General features: G+C 41.9%; 1 protein-coding gene across 1 annotated transcript in view; it reads left to right on the forward strand.

The window, feature by feature from the left end:
- fstl4 (follistatin-like 4) overlaps nucleotides 1-26,104 on the forward strand; it is a 214,611-nt gene that overhangs the window by 153,218 nt on the left and 35,289 nt on the right. Inside the window, exon 7 of the mRNA XM_084374357.1 lies at nucleotides 22,040-22,206. Coding sequence (XP_084230483.1) covers nucleotides 22,040-22,206 — 167 coding nt within the window. The remainder of the gene's footprint in view (nucleotides 1-22,039; nucleotides 22,207-26,104) is intronic.

Consider the following 26,104-nt stretch of genomic DNA (forward strand, 5'->3'; position numbering starts at 1 on the left):
TAGAGAGTTTATTTTAAACAGACTACTTTCGGGAGCGTCTGTTACACCTGTTTACAACTTTTTACTCCACAAGAAGTCAGTGTCAATAAACAGTGACCTGTGTTACATCAAACTCATCCATAAAATAACATCCATACAGGGTTAGTGGTCTACAGCTGTTAAAAATGATCATATTTAATATATATTTTCTAACATGTTGGTACTGGATTGGTACTTTGTATCGGTTAATACACAAAGTGCAGTTATCAGAATCACTAATGGTATCATACATTGCTTATACACATCCATCTCACTAATAGTCACACACATATACAGTACTTGCATAACACCTCACAGCCAGCGGTCATCCGGCAGTCTGCTCTGAATACAATAGTGAGAGATGCCCAGTGAGTTGTCATGGCAACTGTGGCTGTTTAATGTCCAAATCATTTATTTAGTGCAACACTTAGCCAGCGCAGCTAATTCCCCAGAGGAGAGGGAAGAAGCGAGCAGAGGAAGTACAGAGCAGTGTTGGTAAAGAGGAGGTACAGTAAAGTAGGCGATATGAATCCTGTGCATGATCAACAATTAAGGGTGTGAGATGTGTGCTGTGAGGTACAGCCTGATATGGACCACATTATCTCTGCATGTACACTTTGCACTCAGAAATGAGAAACACAAGGGGACATTTGGACAGTCTGTTGAGGCCCTCGGTACAAAAAGAAGCAATAATTTACTTTCAAAAGAGTGCTGTCCTCAAAGGATACCAGGAGACAGTGGGCAACATCAATTTATTTTATGATATTAAAACAACCGTTAATGTGCACGGCATCAGAGGGAATATGAAGCACTTTACAAAGCATGGATGGAGACATCCTTGCTTTGTAAACATCTGCCAGAGTAGACATATATATATACTGTGTGTGCAATGATTCGATAGAAAAACAAAGTGTAGTGCCTCAGGGTGAAATCACACGGACCTCAGAGGAATGGTTGAGAGTCATTATTGGAATCTTGTTAACATGGAAAACAAATTGGATCCGTGTCCTGAAGTGTTAGTGAAGCATGATGGAGTTGTCTGTCCTCTGCGTCATATCTCACCTTCTCTGGTGCTCCAACCGACTCGCCAAATAGAGACTGAACATCACACGGTTCTGAAAAACCCTAGATTATAGGGCTTCCTCCGGGCCTATGGGCTGAAGACATGTGCCATGTCATTACAGCGTCCAGCTGGGGGCTGAATGTTTAATTCCTCATTTCCTGTCACCTCTATGCTGTCAAAATGCCCACGCAATTAGCCTAGCTTAGCATAAAGACCAGAAGCAGCCACCGAATCATATACAACATTATCAGATTATTATTACTATTAGGTGGATCTAATTTTAACAAACATACTCATATTACATTACTATTTGGTAGATGAACTCTGAGCAACGTATAATTTTAAAAACTACAGTTTTAATCCGAAAGTAACTAGTAAGTAGAGTTAGAGTAGAAGTATAAAGCAGCTTAAAGTTGGACTACTCAATGAAGCAGAAGTTTTAGTATTAAGTATTGTACTCAGTATAGTACTTGGTATAGTATAGAAGATCATTTTCTCATGGATTTTCCATGTATGAATATCTGCTGATGGCCACTCGTCACTGTAAGATTATTCTCCTCAAACCCATATTGGATAATAGACGTAGAAATAGTTGTTGTTGTTGTTGTTGTTGATAGAAATGTTGTATGTTGTCAGGTTGTGATTTACAGTCAGATACAAAAACAGCTGCTGCAGGACACACATCAGCCAAACCTGCGAGCGGACAGTATCTCAAACCAGCCTGCTATTACAATACACACACTTGTTGATGCAGAGCCTGACACGGATCTATAAATTATCCTGAAATACAGAGAGAGGAGCTCTTTTTACCCAGTGGCCAATTAGGCAGAAATCAAAGGTGCTGATTAAAATGAAAGCAAGCTCTAAACGCTTAATCCTGCTTAGAAATAAACAAAGAGCTTTTGGTGACGGACCAATCGTAATTTCTCTCTTCCTTTTTTTTCTAATCACTGTGGTTGTAGTGCTGAACATTCATAAAGTCATAATACATCAACACTGTGAGTTATTTTAGGTTTACATACTGTAGTTTCATGGTAGAAAGATCAAACTTTACCTGCCAAGAAAAGAAAATAATTGAATGCAAGATGTCACACTTTGAGGAGGCGGATTTAGCTGAACAAACTGGCAAAACTCGCTCCGCCGCTCTTGCGGCACGATTGCGTTTGCTCTCTCCACCTCAACTTAAAAACAACAGCTGGATGTATCGAATTCAGGATTCAGACTCTGAGGGGTGTTGAAACTAATTTTATGAAACGTAGTAAATTAATAAATGAAGGAGATGAGGCAAGTTGAATGAAAGTCGGTCCTCACAAGATCTAAATTACAACAGTGAGTAAAAGCAAAAAAAAAAAACTATTAAACATCACAGATGGATGATGTATTAAACTGTAAGAGTTGCAGACAAACTCTTTTAAAGAAGTATGTTAATGAATTGAGTTCAGTTGAGGTTACCGTTGTGCTACTTGTGTAGTAGGTGCATGTTTCAACCATTAGGATATTTGAGTATGTCATGTATATATTGATATATTTTCACAAGTGTCTTTTAGTCGTAAAGACCTAAATCAAAACCAAGCACCAAAATTAGGATAATCTCAGCGGGGTGCCGTTGTTGAGAAAGAACAAAGAGAGGAGTTAGACAAATGTCTGCCTTGGGTTTGTTCAACATGCCGCAATGAAGTACAAATTTCACTTGTAATTCAGTCGACTCTAACAACTGGAAAGAGTCAGTCGTGGGTCGTCTGAGCGCGTATTACGTCGTAATGGGGGGAAAAACACACTCGTATAAATCTCAGAGTACGTCTGGAACATCATCTGAGGATCATTAAGACATGACTTCTCAATGGTGACACACTCACTGTTCTTCCAGACATCTAATATCTCTCATAATTACACACGCTGAATAATCCCATCCAACACTGCAGCACCCCACCCGCCCACCCTCGCTCCTCCATTTCCCTCATCTATCCATCCTTCTTTCATTTCCACCACTTTAATTTCATCTTTACGTCTCTAATTAGCCATAGAGATGTAAATCCACGCTTTGCGGGGACTCGGGGGGCTTTGCTTTGACCTATTACCCTTCCCGACATTTCTCTTCCTGTCCCACCATCACTTTGCAGTTTCCTTGTTTCTATTTTTTTTTTCCACCCCTTTCTCTTTCCTTTGCAACCAGCGGGTCCCGAGGGCAGCGAGTGTGTTCCAATGCGCCATAATTCACAGGCAGCAGCCCCCGGGCTGTTAGTGGCGCAGCATGTGGTCTGCTTTTATCTTTCTCCTCTAACTCCCTCTCTGGCGAGGAAATAATTCATTATCATGCCTCCATTGATTTGCTCTTTCTCTCGCCTCTTTGGAGGAACAATCCCCCCTTTCTCCCTTTCCCTTTTTTCTCACTTTAACACCCCTCTGCAATTTCAAACAAGTGTCTCCATGTGGGTGTGTGTTTGCCTCCCCGTTTGCGCGCGCTTGCACGGGAGTGAAACTCTTCCTCCTCTTTTCTCCTCTCATCTCCTCAACGAAAAATCCCCTCGAGCGTCCACCTTCATCAGCTTTGAAAATGTTCTCTCAGAACAAAGGGAGATAAACAGCGGCGAGAAGCGAAAGAGAAAAAGAGTAAAAAAAAACAAACGTTTTTTGCCGAGAGAAAAGAAAGAAAGAATATAGAAGCAGATTCATAGAACACAAAAACAACCCAACAAGGTTAAAGTACGACCACGTAATCCGTCATGGCTGGAAACCCTTTCGGGTACTCTGCTCTTACAATCTTTCCGTGTGAGAACGTAAAAGATATATTTCCCATAGATGCACTCAAAAGGAGCGTTGTTTTTCTTCAGGCAAACATCTGCTCTGTGTAAATCATCAGCGAGTTGGTCCAGATGGCTTGGTTATGGTGATAAGGTTACGTTTTAGCAAAGAGTTGCGTTCTCCTGTGTTTGCACGGTGAAAGGGAACAGTGGCCGAAGCCGAACAGGACGACAAACACGAAGGGATGAAAGAGGGTGGAGCGGGGCAAAGGAGGAAAAGAATGAGTGTACAAGTACGGAGATGCGGCGGCTTCCACTTCGAATGCTTAGTTTTCAAAACAGCTAAACCGCACGCTCAAACAAACCCGTTGGGAGCCATTAATTTGAATTCCTCCATATTCAAAAGGATGAAACTGTGTTTTGATCAGCGTAAGAGCTCCGGATGCGGAGGAGCTGGAAAAAAGACGCCAGTGTTAACCTGGTAATGCTGCCGGTTTAACAGCGAGGAAGGAGAGATTAGGATTTGGGAGGAGGCCAAAAGTATCAGGAAAGGAGGAGGACAGAAAGAGAGAGAAGATTAAGAAGAGCAGGTGATGCTTAATTACAGGTTTCTTCATGTTTATCAAGGTCTCGAGGAGTACAGAGGTGGGTTGAAGTAGTGGGATAAGGAGTAATCAGGGACTATGTGGAGGAGGAGGATGGAGCGAAAAGAAGAGGAGAAAACAAGAGTCGTTAATGCACAATTACATGTTTACCTGAGGCGGTGGTGAAGGGTGTGAGGGAGGACGTGGAGGGTACGGGGGATTAAAGATGACAAGCTGAAGACAGGAGGAGGAGAACGGAGGAAGGCAGGTGAGGATGAAGAGAGTGCAGACACAAAGCTGGCACTGGGAGGGACGAGGGAGGATGAAGGGCAGATGGGACGGACAAAGAAGATCACATATGCACCTTTTAACAAGTCTTACAGTACGAGTCATATTCCCTCTCAACTCCCTGAATATGAGGCGTCAGGTTCTGCGTCAGTAACTCTTAATGACACAGCAGAAGACTTTCACAGCATCACAATGATTTATATTTGTATAGATGACTTAATGGTGGGCCCAGGGCCGAATGCAAGCACCTGTTGCAGTGTAGTGGACTGTATTGTAGTGTTAAGATGCAAAACTATAATAGGATCCCAGGTTTTCCCTTTGACTTTGTGTCAGAATAAAACAGCATAAATAGTCATTTATATTATAATTAAAACATTTAAAACTTAATGGCGAGACCACTTCCTGCTCTAAAATCAAGCATATTTAGAGGTAGGACTTCAAAATTGTTTTTTGGAATAATCAGTTCAGGAGCCCCCCCGAGTCAACTTGGATCGTGTCAATCAAATCTTTTTTTTTAGTCCGTAAACTTTTACAAACCAAGTCTCAAAATGACCTGACTACCAACCTAACTGTGCTGGAAACAGAGAGCGACACAGAGCAATGAAGTACAACCTCCTGTGTGGGTGACTCTTTACTGACATCAGCCAGGCAAGAGAGACAGTCTGAGGTGTGCTACGATTTTATTACTGAACCACGACCGGGGTGCATACTTTTTTTTATGGAAATAAGACATTTTCACATAAGGGATGGTAAACAAAGGCAACTGAATTCCTGCAGGTCAAACATGAAATCATGGTAGGCTGTTAAAAGAGTTTAGTGTGAGGTGGTTGTTATCCCGGTGCACTAGACGGTACCGAAACCGAGAGGAGACTGTGATTCATAGATATATATATCCCATAATATAATATATGTCATAAAAACAAACAAAACAATCTTAAATAAGAAAAAGCATCAACCACAAATACTGATGACGAATCGTTGCGTCGTCCTGAAGTGCTGACTCTGAATATCCTGACTGCCATCCATGTAAAGCAGTTGATCTATTAATAGATGTGTGCGTCACGATGTGCACAACAGTAGCTGGTTGTAACTTTATTGCCACAACCGCTTCATTTGTAATTACACATAACAGGACTGGACAAATCTCACCAAACACAAGAAAACCGCAGGAAGAGAAGCTCCACAAATAGTATTTCTCACCAATTACACTTTGTCTTTGTCACTGATAGGATGAGTTGACATGACATTGTGTTTGTGATCCTTTTGTGTTTGAGTTGTTAAAGAGAGAAGTTTCAATTTGTTTTTCGTACTGTGAGCCTGAGTCATCCTGATCTGTCAGAGTTATATTGCTCCTGTATAAGCACTCACTCACAGCCAATATCGTTTAGTGGATTTCAAAAAAGATTTCCGAAGCGGAAGTTTTTTTGTTCGGCAGACCTTGACAATGGAGCTTTGCCAGCTTCGGAGAAATCTGAAATAGTCAAACATTTTGAAGTGCCAGTGTGTATGAGGGAGAGAGAGAGAGAGGGAGGAGGTGATGATAGAGGAGCAGGTAATCCCAAATCTCTTTATTCTCAGGAGTGTGGTCTGATTCTGCAGCTCAGCTCAGTGTTGCACGCTCCCAGCAGATTGTTAGTACACAATATCTCCTGTGGCAACGCGCTCCTATTCAACCCAGTCTCCTAAAAACAACATGCGCTGAGCTGGCTCCAGGGTTAAAGCTCAGAGGCTTTTTTCTGTACCAGGATGATGCGGCGCTTTTTTAGTTTGCCAGGCTTAATCCCAGTTACAAGCTACACACATGTGAAGCCTTGAAATGATGTTGTACTACACAAAACGGAAATTTTTAAGTTTGATGCTTTGATGTCATGAACACAGCTTTGACAGTCAGGACCACAGTGGCCTGCAGACTGCACTGATTAGGAGGCAAAGGGAGCGATGGCCCAAACCAGCTGCCAGTCCATCATTGAGCTGAAACCACATGTCTGATTGCAATCACATCGCTGTTTGACCACCAATGTTTATCTGATATTGCCATGTTGATGTTTTTCCTGCCACTTACCACATAATTGTACCAATTGTAACAGATCAAACATTGCAACTGACCAATAACGTTGTTGTAAATACAATAAAGCCTTAACAGAACAGAACAGAAAAACAATAAATAGCATCAGTTATGAAAAAGCCGTATGTTGAAAGTGAGTTTTGAGAAGAGATGTAAAGGGTTTTACTTGGTTTTGCTGCATGACAGCGAAAGTCTGGTCGCCTTTTGGTCACAAGTTGAAATCCCGGCTCTGCATGAGCATCTTAAACAGCAATCAGGCTCATAAGGAGTTAGCAAATCAAAGATAAAGGCAAGAGCCAGACCTCTAATTCTGTAAGATAATGAGAATGTATTAATGGTGGACTCCCCGAAGATGATTGTCCAAATCTGTGATGTAACTGAGAGGTACACCTGTTCAGAGGTGTCATTAACTCTCACATACCTCATTGTTTACTTCTCGTAATGGACTGCGAATTCAAAAAGTGGTCTCACTCAGCCAGCGCTTCGGTTCAGTGTTGTCGGCCCTTTTACAGCACGCGGAGGTGTCAGACAGAGAACACGCCTCCGGTCCGATCCCTCACACCTGCATCATCCGTTTGACAGCCAGTGTTTAACGCACATTAGCATGTACTATCTTCCATAAACACACAGGTCACTTGTAACTTGAGGTCAGACTCATGTGGAAAGAGTCCAGTTCGGTATCAAACCTGCTTCCTCCTCCTCACTTTGAGCCAATAGTTCTTCCCTCCAGCCGCTGTGCTGCTCACGTATACTTTAATCATTAGGCGTGCAGGAATTTAGCCCGAAACTTTTCATAATTATTTTCAAAACTCCTGTCATGCTTGGAGGATCCATAATAATTTAGTAGTGTGGTGTAGACAAACTTTATTCTCCCATAATTCATTGCACAGCGGAGGGAGAGTACTCCAGGGGAAAATATGGAGCAATTAATCAACTTCATCAACTCATCAGCAGCTTTTTAAAAACCCCGTTAGTGCTTATAATGGTGCCACGTTACAAAGCCTGTTTAGTTCACTTTGCTGCTAATTAATCAGCTCATATTCAAGCAAGGTGTGAAAGAAGGAAGATAATATATTTTATACTGGTCAGCTGGTTATGTGAGAGCACTGTATGGAAGGCCAGATGTACTCATGTAATCAAACATGATTGTTTTCGTAATCGTCTCGCGTCTTTCCTGTAAAATAACATGAGACGGGTTTCCTGGAACTCACAGAAAATATGCAGGAATATCGTCTTGATGGTAAATTTGATAAATCAGCCAACACTCAAGTATATTAATCTAACAAATGTCCATTCATTATTCTACAAAGTCAAGCCCTTGGCATTAGATGATAAAGAATCTGGAAATCTGAGCCAAGCAGATGAGTTTCTTTCTCCCATTAGTTATTATATCAGAGACACGCTCTGAAGGGCAAAATAAAAAACTGCTCTCCTTGGAGATTTTTTTCCAAAGGGCTCTTTATTCTATAGTCGTTAGTCAAAGGTTTGGTTTGTATTAACTTGGATACATTACAGCTTTAAATTCAATCCTCACAGCTGCTTCTACATGTAGTCTACAGACTGTCAAATCAGTAGAGGAGATGGGTGAACTGTGAGTAAATGACTTGGGCTTGGAAAATAAACTTGTGGAACAGAAAGTCTGTTCAAACTAGGAGTGAGGAGTTGGAAAGACATTGGTGTTTACCAGGCCAGGAGGGTCTTAATAATAATAATAATAATAATAATAATAATAAATCTTAATATTTCAATATTACCCATAATAGCCTCATACACCCAAGTGTAATACCCGCTTATAATTTCTATGTGTTACTCTTCTTAAAATGTATTTAACTGATAGTACAGATGATATTTATCTATCTAATATCCTGTCAACACTGATCTTGTTGCAGTACCAAGGCAAGATAGATGAACAGCATTTTTAGGGCAATGGTCTCAGTTTTGTGTGTAAAGTCGATTATTTGAATACATATTAGCTCAACATTAGAGCCTGATGATATCAGCCTATGGATATATTAGTCGGGCGACGTTGGCCGTATCACAGCTATATTGGGATTGTGTATGTTTTTTTAAATTCATTTAAGCCTCTCAGCTGAACACAGTATTATTCACCATCAACTCTGTTTCTCTATCTTCTTGTGTCCCTCTCCTCTTCATAAAAAAACAGAACATTTCCCCTCTAGCTCCAGTTAGCTGCATTCAACACAGTACATAAGCACCCTTAAACGAAGGTCACCTCCGCAGATCGCAGGATAGAAGTGAAGATAAAACCACCTTTAATCCCAAAAGTAAAAAAAAAAGTCATCTCTGAGCCGGATCAGAGCAGAAACCGATGTGACTCCCCCTGAAGAGTCGGCTGCCACCCCGGCCAATTGTCTGTTGCCCGTCCCGAATGGTCTGGCATTGACATATCTTTGTCAGAAGTGTTTGTCAACCACGTTTAAGGGATCAATGCAAAAAATGTGGGTGAATGTCAGCTAAAATGTATCAGCATCCAACATTTTGACTTCCTGATATCGGCATCGACCCCAAAACGTCGAGTCTCGGTTGGGCTCTACGTCATGTTGACGACCTCTGCTCAGGGGCGTAATGCTAGCTAAGCTTTTTAATATGTCACACTGTAAAACAACACTTCTTAGCTCTGACAGAATACTAATGAGTTTCACCAATGCAAAAACAGAGCACCAAACTTCGTTCCAGTACTCCATCTGAGGCAAAATGAAAGAGAAACAACTGTCTTTCGTTTTCCTATTGTTTCCTCACATTCAGCCTTGTCAAACACTGACCTCTCTCTTCTTCTCTAAAGAATAAAACACAACCCCTCTTAAACTTCCTGTAACAAATCAAATTCAGAATACAATACCTCGTGTTTTCGCTCTCACCACTTCACCAAATTTAAACTCAAGAGTCCATTGACCTCTTTAACCTCGGAGTGGTTTCTCTGTGATAAACAGCCCTCAGGAGAGCTACATGAAAGAAGCAATTTCTATTATTCTTTCCTGTAACTGTAATCAGGCTATTGTTGAAAATGTGCATAAATTTGATTCTTCCCGGCCCGGTGGAGAGCGGAGATTCATGGCTGCACATTTAAAATCACAACATCTTCTGCGGGTGCATCCGCCCAGACGCACACACAGAAGTTCTCAGCACATCTCATTGTGCATTCTGTCTCTTTCGAGGCAAACTCTCAGGTCAGGTCAAGCTGTGGCTCCTGCAGTGCAGAGTTCTGCTGCAGGCCACTAATCTCTCTTACCCTCCTCCTCCCCAAGGCTGAAAGGGCTTTAAAATGAGAAAGACCACTTAGCCGACCCTGTCAGGAAATGCCTTCGCAGTTTACCGTAGGAGGCAAAGCTGTGGAGAGGGAGAGGGGAGAGGGGAGAGGGGAGAGGGTGAGGGGTCTTTGTTTCCATAAAGATGAAAGATTATCCAGATTGTCAGAGATCTTATGCCGCTATCAGATGAGAGTATCGCTTTAATGAATTTGGTCTCATCCGGCCAAATGAAGTATGGGAGATTAGCTCCAGACTGTCAGCTTGTTTCCATTAAGCCTCTCAGAGCAGGATGACTTTTTTTTGGCCTTTTGAGACTTAAAATGTCAGTTTCATCAAACCAAAGGGTGTGAAGATAACATTTCATCCCATCCAGGCTGCATCCTCAACTTTATACTTTATACAAAATGCTGCATATCTACTCTTCTTCTCTTTCTTCTTCTTCTTCTTCTTCTTGTTTTTCTTCTGAACAAGTGAAGTCTGAACAAGTGAGTCTTGAGTCTTTGAGGCGCCAGAACAGAGAAGAGCCGTGACTTCGCTGAGCGACCTTTGTTTGCTCTCAGCGATGGCGGTACCAGCCGGCCAGCTGATGTAGTGGAGCGAAGTGCTCGCACTGGGCCATTGATAGCCTTGAAAGGCCAGTACCATCATCTTGAATCGGATGCGGGCTGCAAGAGGAAGCCAGTGGAGGTCACGGAGGAGGGGGGTCACATAGGAGAATTTGGGTAGATTGAAAACAAGGCGCGCTGCAGCATTCTGGAGCTGGGAGTCCAGCCGAGAGCGAGCTTCTTCTTCTTCTTCTTCTTCTTCTTCTTCTTCTTCTTCTTCTTTGTCTTTGTCTTCTTCTCCTTCTCCTTCTTCTTCTCCTTCTTCTTCTTCTTCTTCTTCTCCTTCTTCTTCCTCTTCTTAAGGTCATTTCCGATGTTGTTCTTACATTCAATTTTAAAAGATGACGAGCATAAAAAGACTTTGTTCTAGGAATTGAATCCCAGTTGTAACTTAGACACCTGTGGATTATAAATGTCAAATTAACTGAAATTGACGGCAACTGCCTCGCAATTTCCTCAGTCATAATGCCAGCATAAATGAGGATTAGAAAAAAAAATGTCACAGCTGCAAGTTGTTCATAAAGACCGTGCAAAGTTCACCACAGGTTTGGACACATGCGGCGCAATTTCAATACTTGGACATAAGCAGCGGGAAGATCATTTATGTAATGTCTAGACTTTTTCCAAGTCAAAGTAAGGTTTTACATATAACTACAATAGTACATGGTTATACTTAAGATCAAAACTGATTGAAACTCAATTGAATATCTGAGGCCCTGGGAAAGAATTTGGAAATATAAAGGTTTTTCTCTGAGAAAGACTGAAAGGAATGCACAGACTCATTCTGCAGCTCTATTAAATGAAAAATGTCATAGAAAACATGACGGCCTACAAGCTCTCTTTCATCTTAGTCAATGCAATTTGATAATGCCATAGGGTCACAGTGTCTCTGACCTTCAGGAGTCTTAACACAAGAAATATTGAAAAAGCTGTGGAGATATGACTCGCAACGTGCCAGGCTTAAAAGCTGATATTGATGTAACTTTCCTTTTTACTGTAATAACAATTTACAGGCTTGGCATTAAAGCAACTTTGCAGCAGTACTGATTCTGTTTCAAATGACGGACCCAGCTTTAAGGAACAAAATAACTCTGAATGTATAGTAATACAATGAACGTATGTGGAGTTCAGAGGTCTACCCTCCAGGCAGGCAATTAATCTGTTCATTTTCCCCGACAGGTTACTCTCGCCCTTAGGGATTGAATGACACAGTGAAGAGAGTCCTGCCCTGTCATTACCCGACTGATGCCGGTTCATTATTAAGCCTCATCCTGTGTAAATCCACTGCCGCCTTCCATCGCGCTTGGTGCTTAGCAGCAACACCCACCTCAGAAATAGGCTCCGTTGTTAGCAGCCTGTTCCTGCAAAATTGGTCATTAAGTAATGCGGGGGAGACAATTGTTCCCTTTAAATGGCCAGGGAAGTGTGCAGTTCCAGGAGGACTGTGGTAGATATCGTGGGTAATACATATAGTTGACAACATAAGGTTATTTTTAGTGCTTTTGTAAGCACAAACTCCCCCAGTGACTCCCGCATCAGTTAGTGTACTGGCGAGGTGTCTAATTATGTTCCAGGAAAGCTCTTTTAATGTTTGTTGGCTTTCAAAACCTGGGATTTCACGAAAGACAGGAGTGTAATTTATCGGCTGAAATGCCAGAGGTTGTTTTTCATCAAGCAGGAGGTAGAAATGTTGTCAAATTTTCATGCACTCACCACAAACTAACCTCTCATTATTTCATCTTAATTTGGCGCCATAAGCGCACAGGTGTTGCTCATCTTTCCTGACCTCCTGACCAACACAGAACAGCTATCGTTTCGCAAAGTAAGGGTCCAGCTGCTGCAAGGTGCAGTTCCTCAGCCTTGTTTCTTAAATGCTCACGCAGCTGCGAGGGGAGAGCGAGGAGGGCCAGATCTACTGACCTATTAATACAGCATGAAGCAGATAGTTTTAAAATACTCCTGCTATACGTTTCCTCCACTGGCTCGCTCTCTGTCTTTACTTTGTGCCCCGAACAAGGCTTCTTCACTGCCTAGTTAAGGGACCCTACTGGAGAAGAAGCACCATGGCGACTGTGCTCGGAAGCTAAGGAGGCACTTCACATGGATCGACAGGGAAGAAAGAGAAGGCGGGTTAAGACCAGAAAGAAAAGGAAAGAGTGAGACGGAAAGGAAGACTGACAGGCATTCGGAGAGTGACAGAGATATCAAGACTGAGAGGAATAACCGAGGCTGCAAACAAAGCATCCAGGAGAAAATGTGGGTGGGAGAGAGGCAGAGGAAGAGGGGGGACATTAGACGAGCAATGAGAAGCGGCAGCGGAGGATTTCTCTGTACCTGTAGAGGAGATTAAGGGTCTGCATCCAGTATGATTAATGAGCTAGCCACTGATTGCTCATCCCCATCTCCCGTCCATGAATAATCACCACCCCGGCACTCTGGAAGCGAGAGCTGTGTGTGTGTGTGAGAGTGAATTAGTGCTTGTGTGTCCATAAGAGATAAGAGCAGGTATGAGAGACAGTAAATGAACAGTATGTATGTACATTACGTGAGAGTGGTGTGATATACAACGAATGCATAGTATTAACTATCTGCGTGTTCATGGTTATTGATTGATTGATTGAGAACATGGGCTTGAATGCACAGTGAGATACAACACAGCATTAATTCAGTGTGTCACTTTGCTTGAAACATGGCTGATATATTTGCTAATGGCTGCAGCCCACCTGCGGAGAGCAGCCCTCATACTGGATGCACAGTGACACGCCGAGATCATTTGTACTCACTGTGGGCTCCCAGTGGGAGTCCTGTCTCCCTACATGTTCAGTACAAAACCCTCCAGTGTTGTCACGTTCACAGGGGACATGATCACATGCAGTCATGTAGCGGTACCTGCTCTTTTAGTTTCTATGGTTTCAGAGAGGTTATTTTCTCAAGATCAGTCAGGTGCATTAAAAATAAAACATGTGTCATATGAACATTTACAGATTGAGTTAGTCTAGATAGATGGTATGAACAGTACATGTACAGACATGAGACATATCACTGTGATGGTCTCGTCCTTGCATGTGAGAAACTATCCTTCATCCTCTGAAAGGATGCATTTTCAGCCGAACCTTCTTGTGCTTAACCTACCCAAGTATCTTTGTTGACTAAACCAAACTAAACTGCAACAGGAAAATGGAAGATGAGTGAGCATAATGTCAAAATAATCAACATCAGTATGATGTTCCAGGAACAACACCAACCGGGTTGTAAAGCTTACAGTACAACATGATTGGTCAGTTGCAGTGATGCAGCCGTGTTCACTCTCAGGCTGCCAAATCCAGTTGAGCTGGGCCCCGTCGCCCACAGTGACTCCCCGCTGGGATCCAAGGTTCTGGTCTGGGCAAACTCTAGCTAACTGAGCCTGAGCTAATTAGCTAACCATTACTAGCTACAGGCGTGGATAGCGTGCGGTTGTTGGTTACTCTGCTGAAATGCTGCTCCCAATGATTTTGGAGTTACCTCGAAATTCTGGCCATATTCTACAAATTACACCTTGTGTGTGTTGTACGATTTACTGATTATTGCTCTCAGTTTCTTGCTAATCCAGTGGATTAAATGACTGACATGCCTCTGCTTATTTCACTTATACAGCTTCTCAAATGAATAAAAAAATTACCATTGTATAACTCAATATATTGTACATTGATGTTGCAATCTGCCTACTGTATACCTTGATGTACAGCAGGTCTTCCATTAGTCAGGGTCAGTCCTGCCATCAGTGGAAATCTTCCGATACTTAAGTCCCCAGCCTTGAACCTCCATCACCGCTGGAGTGAGAGTGCGTGAATGAGGCGCACATTTGCACACATTGCAAAGCGCTTTGTCCGTATATACACACAAGCATTTACCATTGAATACCATTGAATACCTTCCATTAGAATTTGTCCATATAACCTATCCACCTACTACCTATGTTCATAAATGGACACACTTTTATGGCTGGTCTGAGTTTTATAAAGCGTGAATAAATTATCAGGGAACATACTGTGTAGCCACATTGGATGTAAAGTTGTCCCTGAAGCTCCTAAAAACACATTTGTGTTGAAAAAGTGTACTTTAGTAACACATACATCTCTATACCTCACCTGTCTCTATATTCTGCACGTGTGGAATGTGTGTGATCATATATATGAAAACACCTTGATGCATCTTAAACCATGGATCACTGTTCACTGCTCTGTTACATTCACTGCTGACGCCTTCCAAGAATTTCACCTGATGTCTCAGCACAATAAAAGATGCCAGGTGCCAGCGTGATTGGAAGAGCAACCCGAGGAACTTAACCACAGCTTGACACGCAGTACTATTGTGCAGCATTGACAGGTGGTCCAAGATTGCTGGTTGTCAGGAATTTTTAGTGGTTGCATAGCAACAATCAATGGGAAAATCCATTTTTGTTGCCTGTTAAGAAAAACGTGACTTTAGTTGAGGGGCTAACCCAAGTGCAAGCAGAGACCAGCGTGAGGTTTCTTTTGAAAATGCTGCAAGTCTCCATCGCTGTGTAGTTTGGCAGCTTTTGCAGGAACATGTAGGAAGTGTGAGGGCTGGCAAATCAAGCCCACATACTGTAGCAGCTGCTTTTCACTTAGTGATGAGATTAATGATTAATGCCTGAATCTTAATTTACCAAATGAGGAAAAAAAAATTCCACACGGGTCAGATATGAATAATCGAGTGTGCCGTGCATATATTTGCATACATGACACATGAAGGGAGGAGGATGTACTTGTCGAATGAGTAACACGCTACCCCCCACTGAGGCTCATATTAAGATAGAAAGAGATAAGGGGGGGAGAAGAGCACTTTGTTGTTTTTTTTAGGTCTGTGTTGTGGATGTTTGTCCTCTCAGAGGCTGCATACAGAGTCAAGCAGCCACCTGCTGTACTGACGAAACTACTCTGAGTAACCCAGAGGAGGAGGTGGACACTTGTAAACACGTGCATTTTGCTTTTTCACTACTACTTGTACACATTTTGTCAAGAAACATGGCCAGACGTTCTTGTAGAACCTGTTGCGTGATGACATGAAGTCACTAAAAATGCTGCTGAAACATTGTTGAAACAGCTGTAAGTACGACTAATATCCCCAGAAAGAAAGAAAGTTTTTATCTTTTTATACCTGCAAATCACCAAAATGCTTCCAGGGTCATTTTGATAATAGCTGCTTCCAATAAGTGGAAAATAAGGGATGCATCAGAATCCTCCTGTTCGGTCTAAAGCCATACTCTGCAGGTTTCTGAGGCACAACACAGAAAGTAATTCATAATTTTATGTGTTTTTTTGTGTCTTCTTGTTGATTCACCACCATTCATGCTAGGCCTAAAAGCTAATAAATTACAACATTACACGTAGGTATTTTTCTCCCATGGCTTATGTCATAAATCAGCTGTTGGAGTCTACAGAGAGGGGGTTAGCTAAGGAAAACTCAGGCTTGATAATTCCTGACATGCAAAGTGCTGTTTTGCCCTCTGGGACTGGTTCATAAAGAGATTCCTACAGCTGCAGGGTCTATCGCTGAAGGCGCATTTGTCGTATTTCGTAACGTGGCCGACTGAAAAGTTTATCACAGAGACATTCATCTAAGAAGAGCGGTTAAATATTCAGTTAAATATCGCTACCAGCCGAGCTTCTACAAACTATTTTTGTGAATTATGAAACAGAGAAGTTTGAAAATAAAATTTTCCATCAGATTAAATATTTAAATGTCTTTCTGCTCACATTAAGCAGAGTTTTTGTCTGAGGATTTTTTTTTTTTTCCAGCGATTGAAATGCTTTTGATTAATAGAGAAATAAGTCTGACCAGTTTCTTTGCACAGCCATGGTTGCTTTGGACAACCCTAACAGCAGTATCCCATTATTATGTCTCATATCAGGGCTGTAATACATTCGTACGACCTCCTTTCAACCCGTAGTAGGCCTGGTGAGCTAATTAATCACTTTAACATCCTAATTCAACATTAGATTTTGCTTTTTGCTAATTTTGTGGTAGATTTGGCACCTTTTGTCGGTCTCTTTATGGAACTGACTGCATGGATTTGGTTATTTACCAATGAAAAGACATTTAATTGAGGAAAAAAAAGCTTTGAGAGTCTGCTACCAGTTGAAAAGCAGTCAGTTTATTCACTTCTACATTCAACATTTCTACATTCAATTCTTTCTTTTTAACTTAGGCATGTACAACACCCCAATTCAGCTGAGTTTTTAACTAGATACTTGGTTGTTTGACCCACAAATGAACAAATCTACGCCTCCTGGGTGCCGCTCACATGACTCCACACCTCCCACTACTTCACCTATAACTCTCTTTTCCACCTGTCATTCTTTCTCCATCTCCTCCCTGCTCTCTGCACCTCACCACCTCTCTCCTTTCGCTCTCCTAGTCTACAGCCAGGATGTTATCTATACCCTCTAAAGAAAAAAAAAAAAGTCACAGTGCTCTGCTCCTCCGCCTTTCTGGCTTGATGTCTTATTCCAGCTCACGAGAGGCTGGTCTCATAAAAGTGGAAAGGGACAACTCTCTGAGCTGCGGTCTTGAGCTCGCCACATTAGTTATTCCCTGGGAGATCTTCTACGTGCTCTGCATCAAATTTGTCTCTCTTCCTGCCTCACACGCACACACATTTTTACTCCTTCTCTTATGAGCCTTTGTTGTCTCGGCCCATCTTTTCGGATTGCCTCGCTCATCCTCTTTTACGTTCTTTTGCTTCTACGTTGGAGCTAACTTTTCTTTGTCCTTCGACCATTTTTAATCCGCCCTATTTTGCTTTTGTTAAGCCTTCTCCTTGTCCCTGTCTTTGATTCTTTCTCATAAATTTTGCCCTGCTACCTCTTCTTTTTACCTTTCTCTACTAATACTGTGCTGTACTGTGCTGTACTGTGCTGTACGTCACCTCCAGAGCTGCATACAGAAAACCCACCACTGTTGGCCCTGTCAGCCCGTCCATAGCTCAGCCAGCACGGCTGATCGATCAGAGGAGCTCCTGAATTCCCCTGGAAGTCAATTACCAACTTACACATTGGAGCTATTTTGGGGAAAAGGGGGAAGCTGTAGGAATCATTAGCTAGATAATGTCATGACAGGTTTCCCGAGCAAGCCGGTGCAGAACAGGCGCTGCTTGTGGATATGCAATTTGTCTGTATCACCTGAGAATGGGACAGAACGTGGGAGGATGTTTGAACAGATTTTTACAGAGATGCTCCCAAACTGTGGTAGAGATAAACTCGGTTGTAGTTATTAAGGCTGGGATCAATGTCAATACTTTTTGAGAACCACTCCAAATGGTACCGATAGCTGGCATTGAATGCTCCGTTAGAGATTTAGTCTCCCAGCAAATATTGGTCGGATGGTGACATGTTGTCCCTGGTGGCCAAATATGGTTCTGGTTGGATGCCAGTAATTACAATGTGGATTTGTAGCGGACAGCTAGATGGTGACATTTCTATGTCCAATAATAGAAATGTTAGACCCTCTCGTACAAACCAGGAAATATCGGTCCTATTATTGCTTTTGTTACCACGCCAGGGAGGTTTCCACCCATGTCCGTTGCTTTGTTGGTTGGTTTGATTGAGGATTTTTTTCACTTTCTTCAACATTGCGAGAAGTTGATGGTGGCATACTTTGACGTTTTTGTTAATTTCTCATGGATCTTGATGAAAAAATCAGGCTTATTTAGATGGCTGGTACCTTTAACTGAGTACAAAAGGGGGTTGTTTGGTCTTGGCAGAGGAATGAGCTGTTCAGATTGGAAGTCCACACTGAAATAGCTCTACTTACAAAGATCACGTCAATATACATTATTACATACAGTTTATGCTTATTACGTACACGTTAATTATATGTTGTCTCATCGTTGTGGTGGTTGTAAGAGCCAAAAGTCTTTACCCAAGCAGGTGATGTTGTATAAAGAGCTACAAAGTCCCTGTAATGACGAGGTCGTGGTGTACGAATGGTTCAAGCACAGTGCTTTCACCTAGGAGACTGGGGCTTGTGTCCCGTGTGAGTCAATGTTGATTTGTTATTGGTGTTTTTTAGGCTGTGTAAAGCTGCTAAGGTTACATCAAATTTAGCAGAATAGCTGGATAACTTCACTACTGGTAACTTCATATTTTTAACGTCACTGGGACATCCAGGAATGACGGCCAGGTAACGTCTAAGACTTTGGCACAATGTTCATTTTTCAACCATATCGGCAGATTTCCAACATAGTTCTCTTAACATTTCAATGTTCGCTTGGTTTTTCTCTGGCTTGTTTGGGTTTAGACATGATTCATCATTGACACATATGAAAAGTTGGGCTCATTTATTTTTCTCCTCAAGGTCAAAGTCAAATCTTTCTGACTATATCCACCCACAACCTAAAAAACAACAACTAAACACCTAGATTCACTGTCCCCCTTTCTCCCTTGATTTGGTTTGTACTCAGCAGCGTTACAGCCCAGCTGAAGGTTATCTTTTCACAGCTGCAATCTGAAACTCAGAGTCAATTTTTTCAAAACCATACATGAGTCAGTCCTCAAAAACACAACTGTTAAGGCCAGGAAAATCTCAAGTTGAATTATAACTTTAATAGTGACCTGTTTTCTGTTTTTGTGCAGTTTATCGACTCTGTAATAAAAAATAACAAAACCCCCAGGTGCCAAATCAATGACTCAAAATCAAACATCCAAACTTAACTGCACCAACGCTTGATTGTTTGTATCCAGTGTAGCTGTTGAAAGCAACCCCGTCCTTCACAGTAGCCAGTGTTTTATCTGCCATAGTCTATTAATTACAGTTTGAACTCCTGCACTGACTGAACTTTAAAGAGTTAGCCCTCGCCAGTAGATTTTTAAAAAACATTTCCCGACTTATCTACCTTGTGGGAGTCGATGTTAAGTCACACTGGATGTCTATCTGAACAGTCGACTGCTGCAGGAAGACTCGGCACGCCGCACAGGTTTTTTACTTGCATGCACTGCATTAAATTTTAATATGAGCAGTGGTCTGGTTGAAATTCACAGTGCCACCCCGAAACCAACCCCTCCAAGCCATGTCAGATCAATGCACTTCATCCTTCATCTGTCCACATGGCACTCAAAGCCTGTTCTGCCACCCAAATTACTGCTCAGCTGAATTATAACTTTGTTGGATCTGGCAGTGTACTGTACCCAAGGCATTCTGAAATATCACTGACAGACCGAGCTGTCAGCCCAGATCTATCTATCACCTGGAGAGCTGTGTGAAACAGACAGTTAATATCCAGGGGTCTTTTTACAACAGCGTTTGTCACAGGCTGGATCCGGACAGGAAGTTACCCACAAACATTTCAAAGTCTGTTAGCCGTCTACTTTAAGTCTGTTTTGACAACGAAATATTGTCCCGTGTGGGTGTTGAAAGGAAAGTTTGTTGCGTGGCTGGCATTATCACTTTTATTCACTCATCAGCTGCATGTTTCTGTTCGTACCATTACAGCTCTAATATCAGATCAATTTAATATAGTTGTAGTGCCTAGAGAGGAAGCTGAAGTCAGGAAACTCAAAAGTTTCTGAGATCGAACACGCTGGTGGTACTGTAGGTGATAATAGATTCATGTAAGCTAAATAACAAAAATATATCAGCGCATTTATTGTGAAACAGCTCCGCAACTTCATCTGTGATCTTAGAGCAGCTCCATGTCTGACAAGATCTCATGCTTGGCACATACTTTCAAGTTTACACCGCTTTGCTAATTATAGAAAAGAAATAAACAACACCCGCTGTGGAGGGGACGTCTTCATGTCTGACAGCAACGAGATGATTCGTTAACATATTGTAGTTTGTGAAAGTGAGCTGCTTGATTTAACAGCACGTTAATATTTATCTCATTACTATGAAGCTCTTTTTCCTTACAGCATCTAAACCCACCTAAATAAAATGATGACATGAGAGAGAACATATTTCATGCAGATTTTATATTTTTCAGACGAAGCAAATTATCTTTTAACTGAAATGAGTAACAATCAGTAGCTGTACATCAGAATGTTTATTGTAGTGATGCTTAAACAAAAGGTGCAATATTATTGATTTGGTCCGATTTGTATCATTTCTCCATTGTACTGTATGTTTAAGTATTCCTTAGGTTTCTCAGTGAGCGGCTCACCATCTTGAATACATCAGTCTGCATCACTCTTTGGCTCAGCTGCTGTTCTCGTCTTCGTGCTGAATGCGTTGGCACTTACTTTGTTAATCACAGCTTTTTTTATTATCGCTGGATGTTCAAGCTCTAAACTTATCGACAGATTTCATTTTCCCTCTCATCTTTTTTGCTCTAATTGGATCCTTAATCCTAATGGTGTATCATCTCTTTAAATATTTTAGTACTGAAAAGTCACGCAGCAAGGGCAGTTTATAGCATCACTCCGGTAAATGCCCCCGGTGTGTGTGTGGACGTGATTGGCTCAGTGTTTCGCTTGGGTGGCTCCATTTAGATTTATATCAGGTGTCTGTGTCTCTTTATTTAGTGAACCAACTATATCCGGTCCCCAGTCAATATTGACCCGGGGTCACACACTGACATATATCGTGTCAGTGCCTGCGTGCCTGAACTCTATATTGACACAATAGCTCACCATCAGCAGCATGCCGGTGCTCCTTTTCCAGTTTTTATACCTTTTTTTAACGATTAAAACAAAAAACAACTCTATCTGTAAGCACACTTTCTCATATTGTTAGTGTGTACCGCGAAATAAAAGATTAAGGTGGTGTTGTATTGCAGAGGTGTAATAGTGAGAATACATGGCAGATACTGAATGTCCTTTAAAGCTCAAACACTGCTTTTTATGTCTCGTTAAAACATTGGGCTCATCGCAAGTTTAACCAAGAGAAAGGTTCAGCAGATGACAAAGTTTCCTGACTGTAACTGTGACTGTAGATTTTCATGCCTGGCCTCACAGCTTGGCGACAGATACTATTTATGGTGCCAAGGGGAACCAGGGAAGAATAATTCTTAATTTGCCGTAAAGGTGAATTGAATTGGATGGCCATTTCAATGAACATAAATTTGCCTTAATGAGAGGAATGATATTTGGCTAGCCATGTGTCCTCTGACACGTGCTCCTTCTTCATTCTGGATATCCTTCACTCCTGGACAGCTGTTTATCCTCCCCTGGTCCACTGGTAATGAGATGGACGCTAAGAAATGTATTAAGCTTGGCCACTGTTCCACTACATCAGCACACTCATTCTGATTTGTGATTTTCTCCGCCATCCTTTTCTCTCCTTCTTCCTCCATCTTCTCATTTTTCTAAATCTTTTATTCGCACTCCCGTCTCATGTTTGCCTCTCCGGCATCCGTTCTGTCGCTACAACACCAAATCATCTCCCTTCATGCTCTTATTCCAACAGAGGTTGTGCAGCTGAGCCTGGCGGAGGACCAGCGGGTCAGTGTCTCCACTGTGACGGTGGGCCTCAGTGCCGTTCTCACCTGTGCTATCCAGGGGACGCTGCGCCCACCGATCATCTGGAAGAGGAACGGCATCATACTGAACTTCTTGGACCTGGAGGATATCAATGTGAGTGCATGTTGCTGTTTTTCTTCCTCATTGTTGGTGCTGTAGTTCTGTGCTGTTGGTGATGTGGCCCAGTCACAAGGATAATATGTTTTGCAGTTAATGTTGTGGAGGGGATGGTGATGGAGTTGCAGGCGAGGAGGCTGCCAAGCCAGTGACCGGAACATTTTTAAGTGCGACACCACTAGTTATTTCCAGCAATGTTTGTGGCAACATAGAATAATATTTCTGACGAGACCTCGGGACGTCTCCAGCCATGTTTGTGGCGATCTAAATGGTTATTTTTAGCCAAAACATGATCTTTTCTGAACCTTGACTGAGTGATTTTTGTGCCTAAACCTAACCAGAGCATAAACACAGCGTTGCCTCAACATTAAATTGAAAATTTAAGAAACATAAAGTTTTAACATATCGGTGGTTTACAGAAATGTACATTGTGATGGTGATGGCGACAGTATTTGATTGTTTTTTCCATATTTCACAAAAACATGGCATGCCTTATGAATTTTGCAAAAACAAAGATGTTCAGCGCTCTTCACCGGCTTCCTGCTAACCTCCTGTCTGCGTTTGGTGCTTGGCTGGAAGTGTTTTAGTTTGTTTTTAAGAGTTTGTTTGCTGCTGAAAAGAGGATGATAAGAGTGATGTGACTGAACCTTACAGTAAACATTCTGCCAACCCTAGAACAGTGAGCTAAATGTAGCTCTTCTCAGTTCTCATCTCAAAAAAATCATTTAGTCAGTATTACAATACAAAATATACATTTATTAATGCAGATTTATTCCCTGATCCTGAGTCGAAGCCCTCCCTCCGCTAAAATGTGCAAGCCCACCACTTCAAGTTTTGTGTACGTGCTTGTGTTTGTTTTCAAAAATGTTTTTTTTTCTCTCCAAAAATTAAATCGGACTGCTGATTAATATTTATCATCAATATTTATTGACTTCAGCAGGATGGGGGCACGACTGAGGGGCTCTTCACTTTGATTTGAAACAAATAGCCTATTAACACCTTTTAAAATTAAAGTGTGAAGCGCTCACAGAGTTTTCCGGCTCATTTCTAATCATGAGCACATTGTTCCTTTACTGCACTGTTTTTCCACTTGGTTTGCAGTGATCATAAAATGCCATTAAGAGGGAGGGTGGAGGTGTGCAGAGAATCCTACTTTCCTAATTTTTTTTTAAAAACTCTTACGTTTGCAGCCTCATAATCAACCACGCACAGGGGTCTGTGTTGACTTCGGCAGATGACAAAATGTACGTAGCGTGGACCCTCGTGGCTGCGCAGATGCCAAAACCTTGAAGAGAGGTGACAGAAGCAAAACAAAAACCAAATATCAAACTAAAGGAAAAGTTTTGCACCCCCAGTTGTACTCCCCTGCCCTCAGCAGAATTACAAAAAAACCAGCAGAATTAAAAGCTTGCTCAGTGCTTAATGAACTATGTGGCCCTGCTCCTGTTTAGACACATCTGCTCAGGTGACAGCACAGCGCTGGCCTCGCTTTCCCCGCCACCGGATCACACCGATTCACTAATTGCATGTTAATGAGCGGCCTTGTTGGTCCGCTGCAATGATGAGCCGATAAACAATGTCAAGTGTTGAGGTGGAGACCGGAGGAGAGGTGGTGGCAGCAGAGGTCCCCCGGCCTCTTGACCGCGCATAATGAATCTCCACAGTGATCTGAGTGGAGGCGGGAGAGAGGAGCCCCCGCCTGTGTTTGACTTTCTTCTCAGTCTAATCAAAGATTGGACCTAGAAATCCCTAAATTAATCAGAAAGATATGACCTCAGTTCTTTGTTATGTGTGGAATTGCTTTATAATTTGATTAAAGTCTGTGTACACTGGATCTCAGGGCTGGAAAGAAGACGAGGGGTACGAAGTAGATGTGTTCACAGAATCACAGTTTTTGTGGCCAATCGGTCAATTTAGTCAGTTTGGACCACTTTCTATTGTACAAAACATTTTAGAAAATTTTAGCTAAATAAAAGATAAATACTCCATTAACTAAAGAGCTTGAGTACATTACCCACAGCCTGTTAAAGGCAGAAGATAAACATCAAGTGGGAGTTTAGAAATCTTTAAGTGGTGAGAGGACGGAGAGAAACTCTCCTCAGTCCATCCATTGGCTGTACTTGGGTGGCCAATCCCATCTGACATTGAGCAAGAGGCGAGGTAAACCTGGTCACCTTTCAATCACATCACTTTCCTCTCAGCAGGCTGTTTTTCTCGGTCCAGCTGTGCTGAATGGAAAACGGGCCCTGCGTTCAGAAGCTTCACTCTGCAGCGATTTTAAATCTTTCTGCCTCAACCTGAAAGCAGAGCCTTCATTACAATCAGTCCCATTCGCCTGCTCGCTCATAGACTTCTCTTTTGTTCCCCTCCTGCCAACCTTCTACTCCACGTCACTGTTTTTGTTCAGCGTCTTTGTTTTTTTACTCTCAGTCAAAACTGGGCATTAACATATTGAGGGCTGTGTTCTCCAAAAAGTATCGGCGCTGTGTAATTGGATGGTTCGGACCCGATTCATTTCCCGTTGAAGAGGCACAGATACAACAGCATTGTGATCTGTTTCAGGTGCTTCTACTGGAGCTGCTGCTGTCTGTCAGCCGAAGAGTTTTGATAGAGTAAGATTATAGTTTTTATAGAGTTTTAGAGTAAGACTGGAAACTGATTTACTCGGTAATTTAATGAATAATTTATATTTCTTTTATATAAAACAATTACTTAATAGCTACTGTGCACATAAACTGCTGCTGCGACTTGGTAAACATAAAATGAATATAAAATTAAAATTAATGTTGTGTCTTAAGTATATGCAGGCTGATATTTTGGCATCAGTACTGTTCTGTGTATTATGTGATGATGATTACTATTGGAGAATAGGTCAGTCGCTGATTTGGTTTTGCATCTGAAAAGCAGGACTTCAGTGATGGGATTTAAATTTTTATAATTTGAGCCACTAGCCATTCAGTCTTCACGTATAATTCTCCCGCTGCTCCTTCCATTACAAAGCATATCATTTAAAGTTGAATGGAAATAAAAGCCTGTAATTTTCTCCTTCTCGGTCTGTTTGTGTCTGTACCATCAGGACATTTCATGGACTTGAAAAGTACCATTTTCACTGTGTTATAAGGCGCCGTGCAGGTCCATTTACATTCATGTCTTCTTAGTCACCAGTAAGACACACGTAAGACACAATGCAGGCTCAGTGATCAGAGGAAAAGTTGTTTTTGTGTGTACCCGAATAAACGTTTTCTCAAGCCAGTGTCTAAAATACTAAACATTATTACTGATGTTCCTTGATTATTACCAATTAGGGTTAGGCCCATAGATGATGCCATCGCCCATCACCGAGGGCTGACTGTCATCACCTAATGAGCCCTGTACAATGATAAGATTGTGATTTTAAAAGGCTCCCCACCAGAGAGCACAAAAAAGTAGTGTATTCTCAGCGTTGCCATAAGGCAGGTTGTGTTGGCGTTTGTGACATGTGGGAGAGGAAAGAAGTTACGTCTCCATGTCCCCATTATTATTCTCCTATTAAACCAGTTCATTGAACCCAAGACATTTGGTTACATTGGTGGTTTCTTTTCTAGGGGCCACTGTTGGCGTGTTTTTTCAATCATGTCGTTATTAGCATTTTCTTAGCTTAGCTCCCTCAGTGTAGCTAGCTGGCTAACTTAATTTCAAGCTAAGTTACAGACATGTACAGAGACGAAGACCCCCTCTGACCAACACTTTCATCATCCATCACAACGGTCTTTTGCCAGTGACTCCCATAACAACATGACCTGTGTCAGTGTACCAGCAACAGGCGCACCTTGACCTTTGTTGAACACTCACAGTTCGGTTAGGTTTAGGCAGGAACAAGTTGGTTAGGTTTAGGAAAGCATTGTCACATAAGTCA

The sequence above is a fragment of the Pagrus pagrus genome (assembly GCF_965226575.1).
Source record: "Pagrus pagrus genome assembly, chromosome: 14".
NCBI classification, from domain to species: Eukaryota; Metazoa; Chordata; class Actinopteri; order Spariformes; family Sparidae; genus Pagrus; species Pagrus pagrus.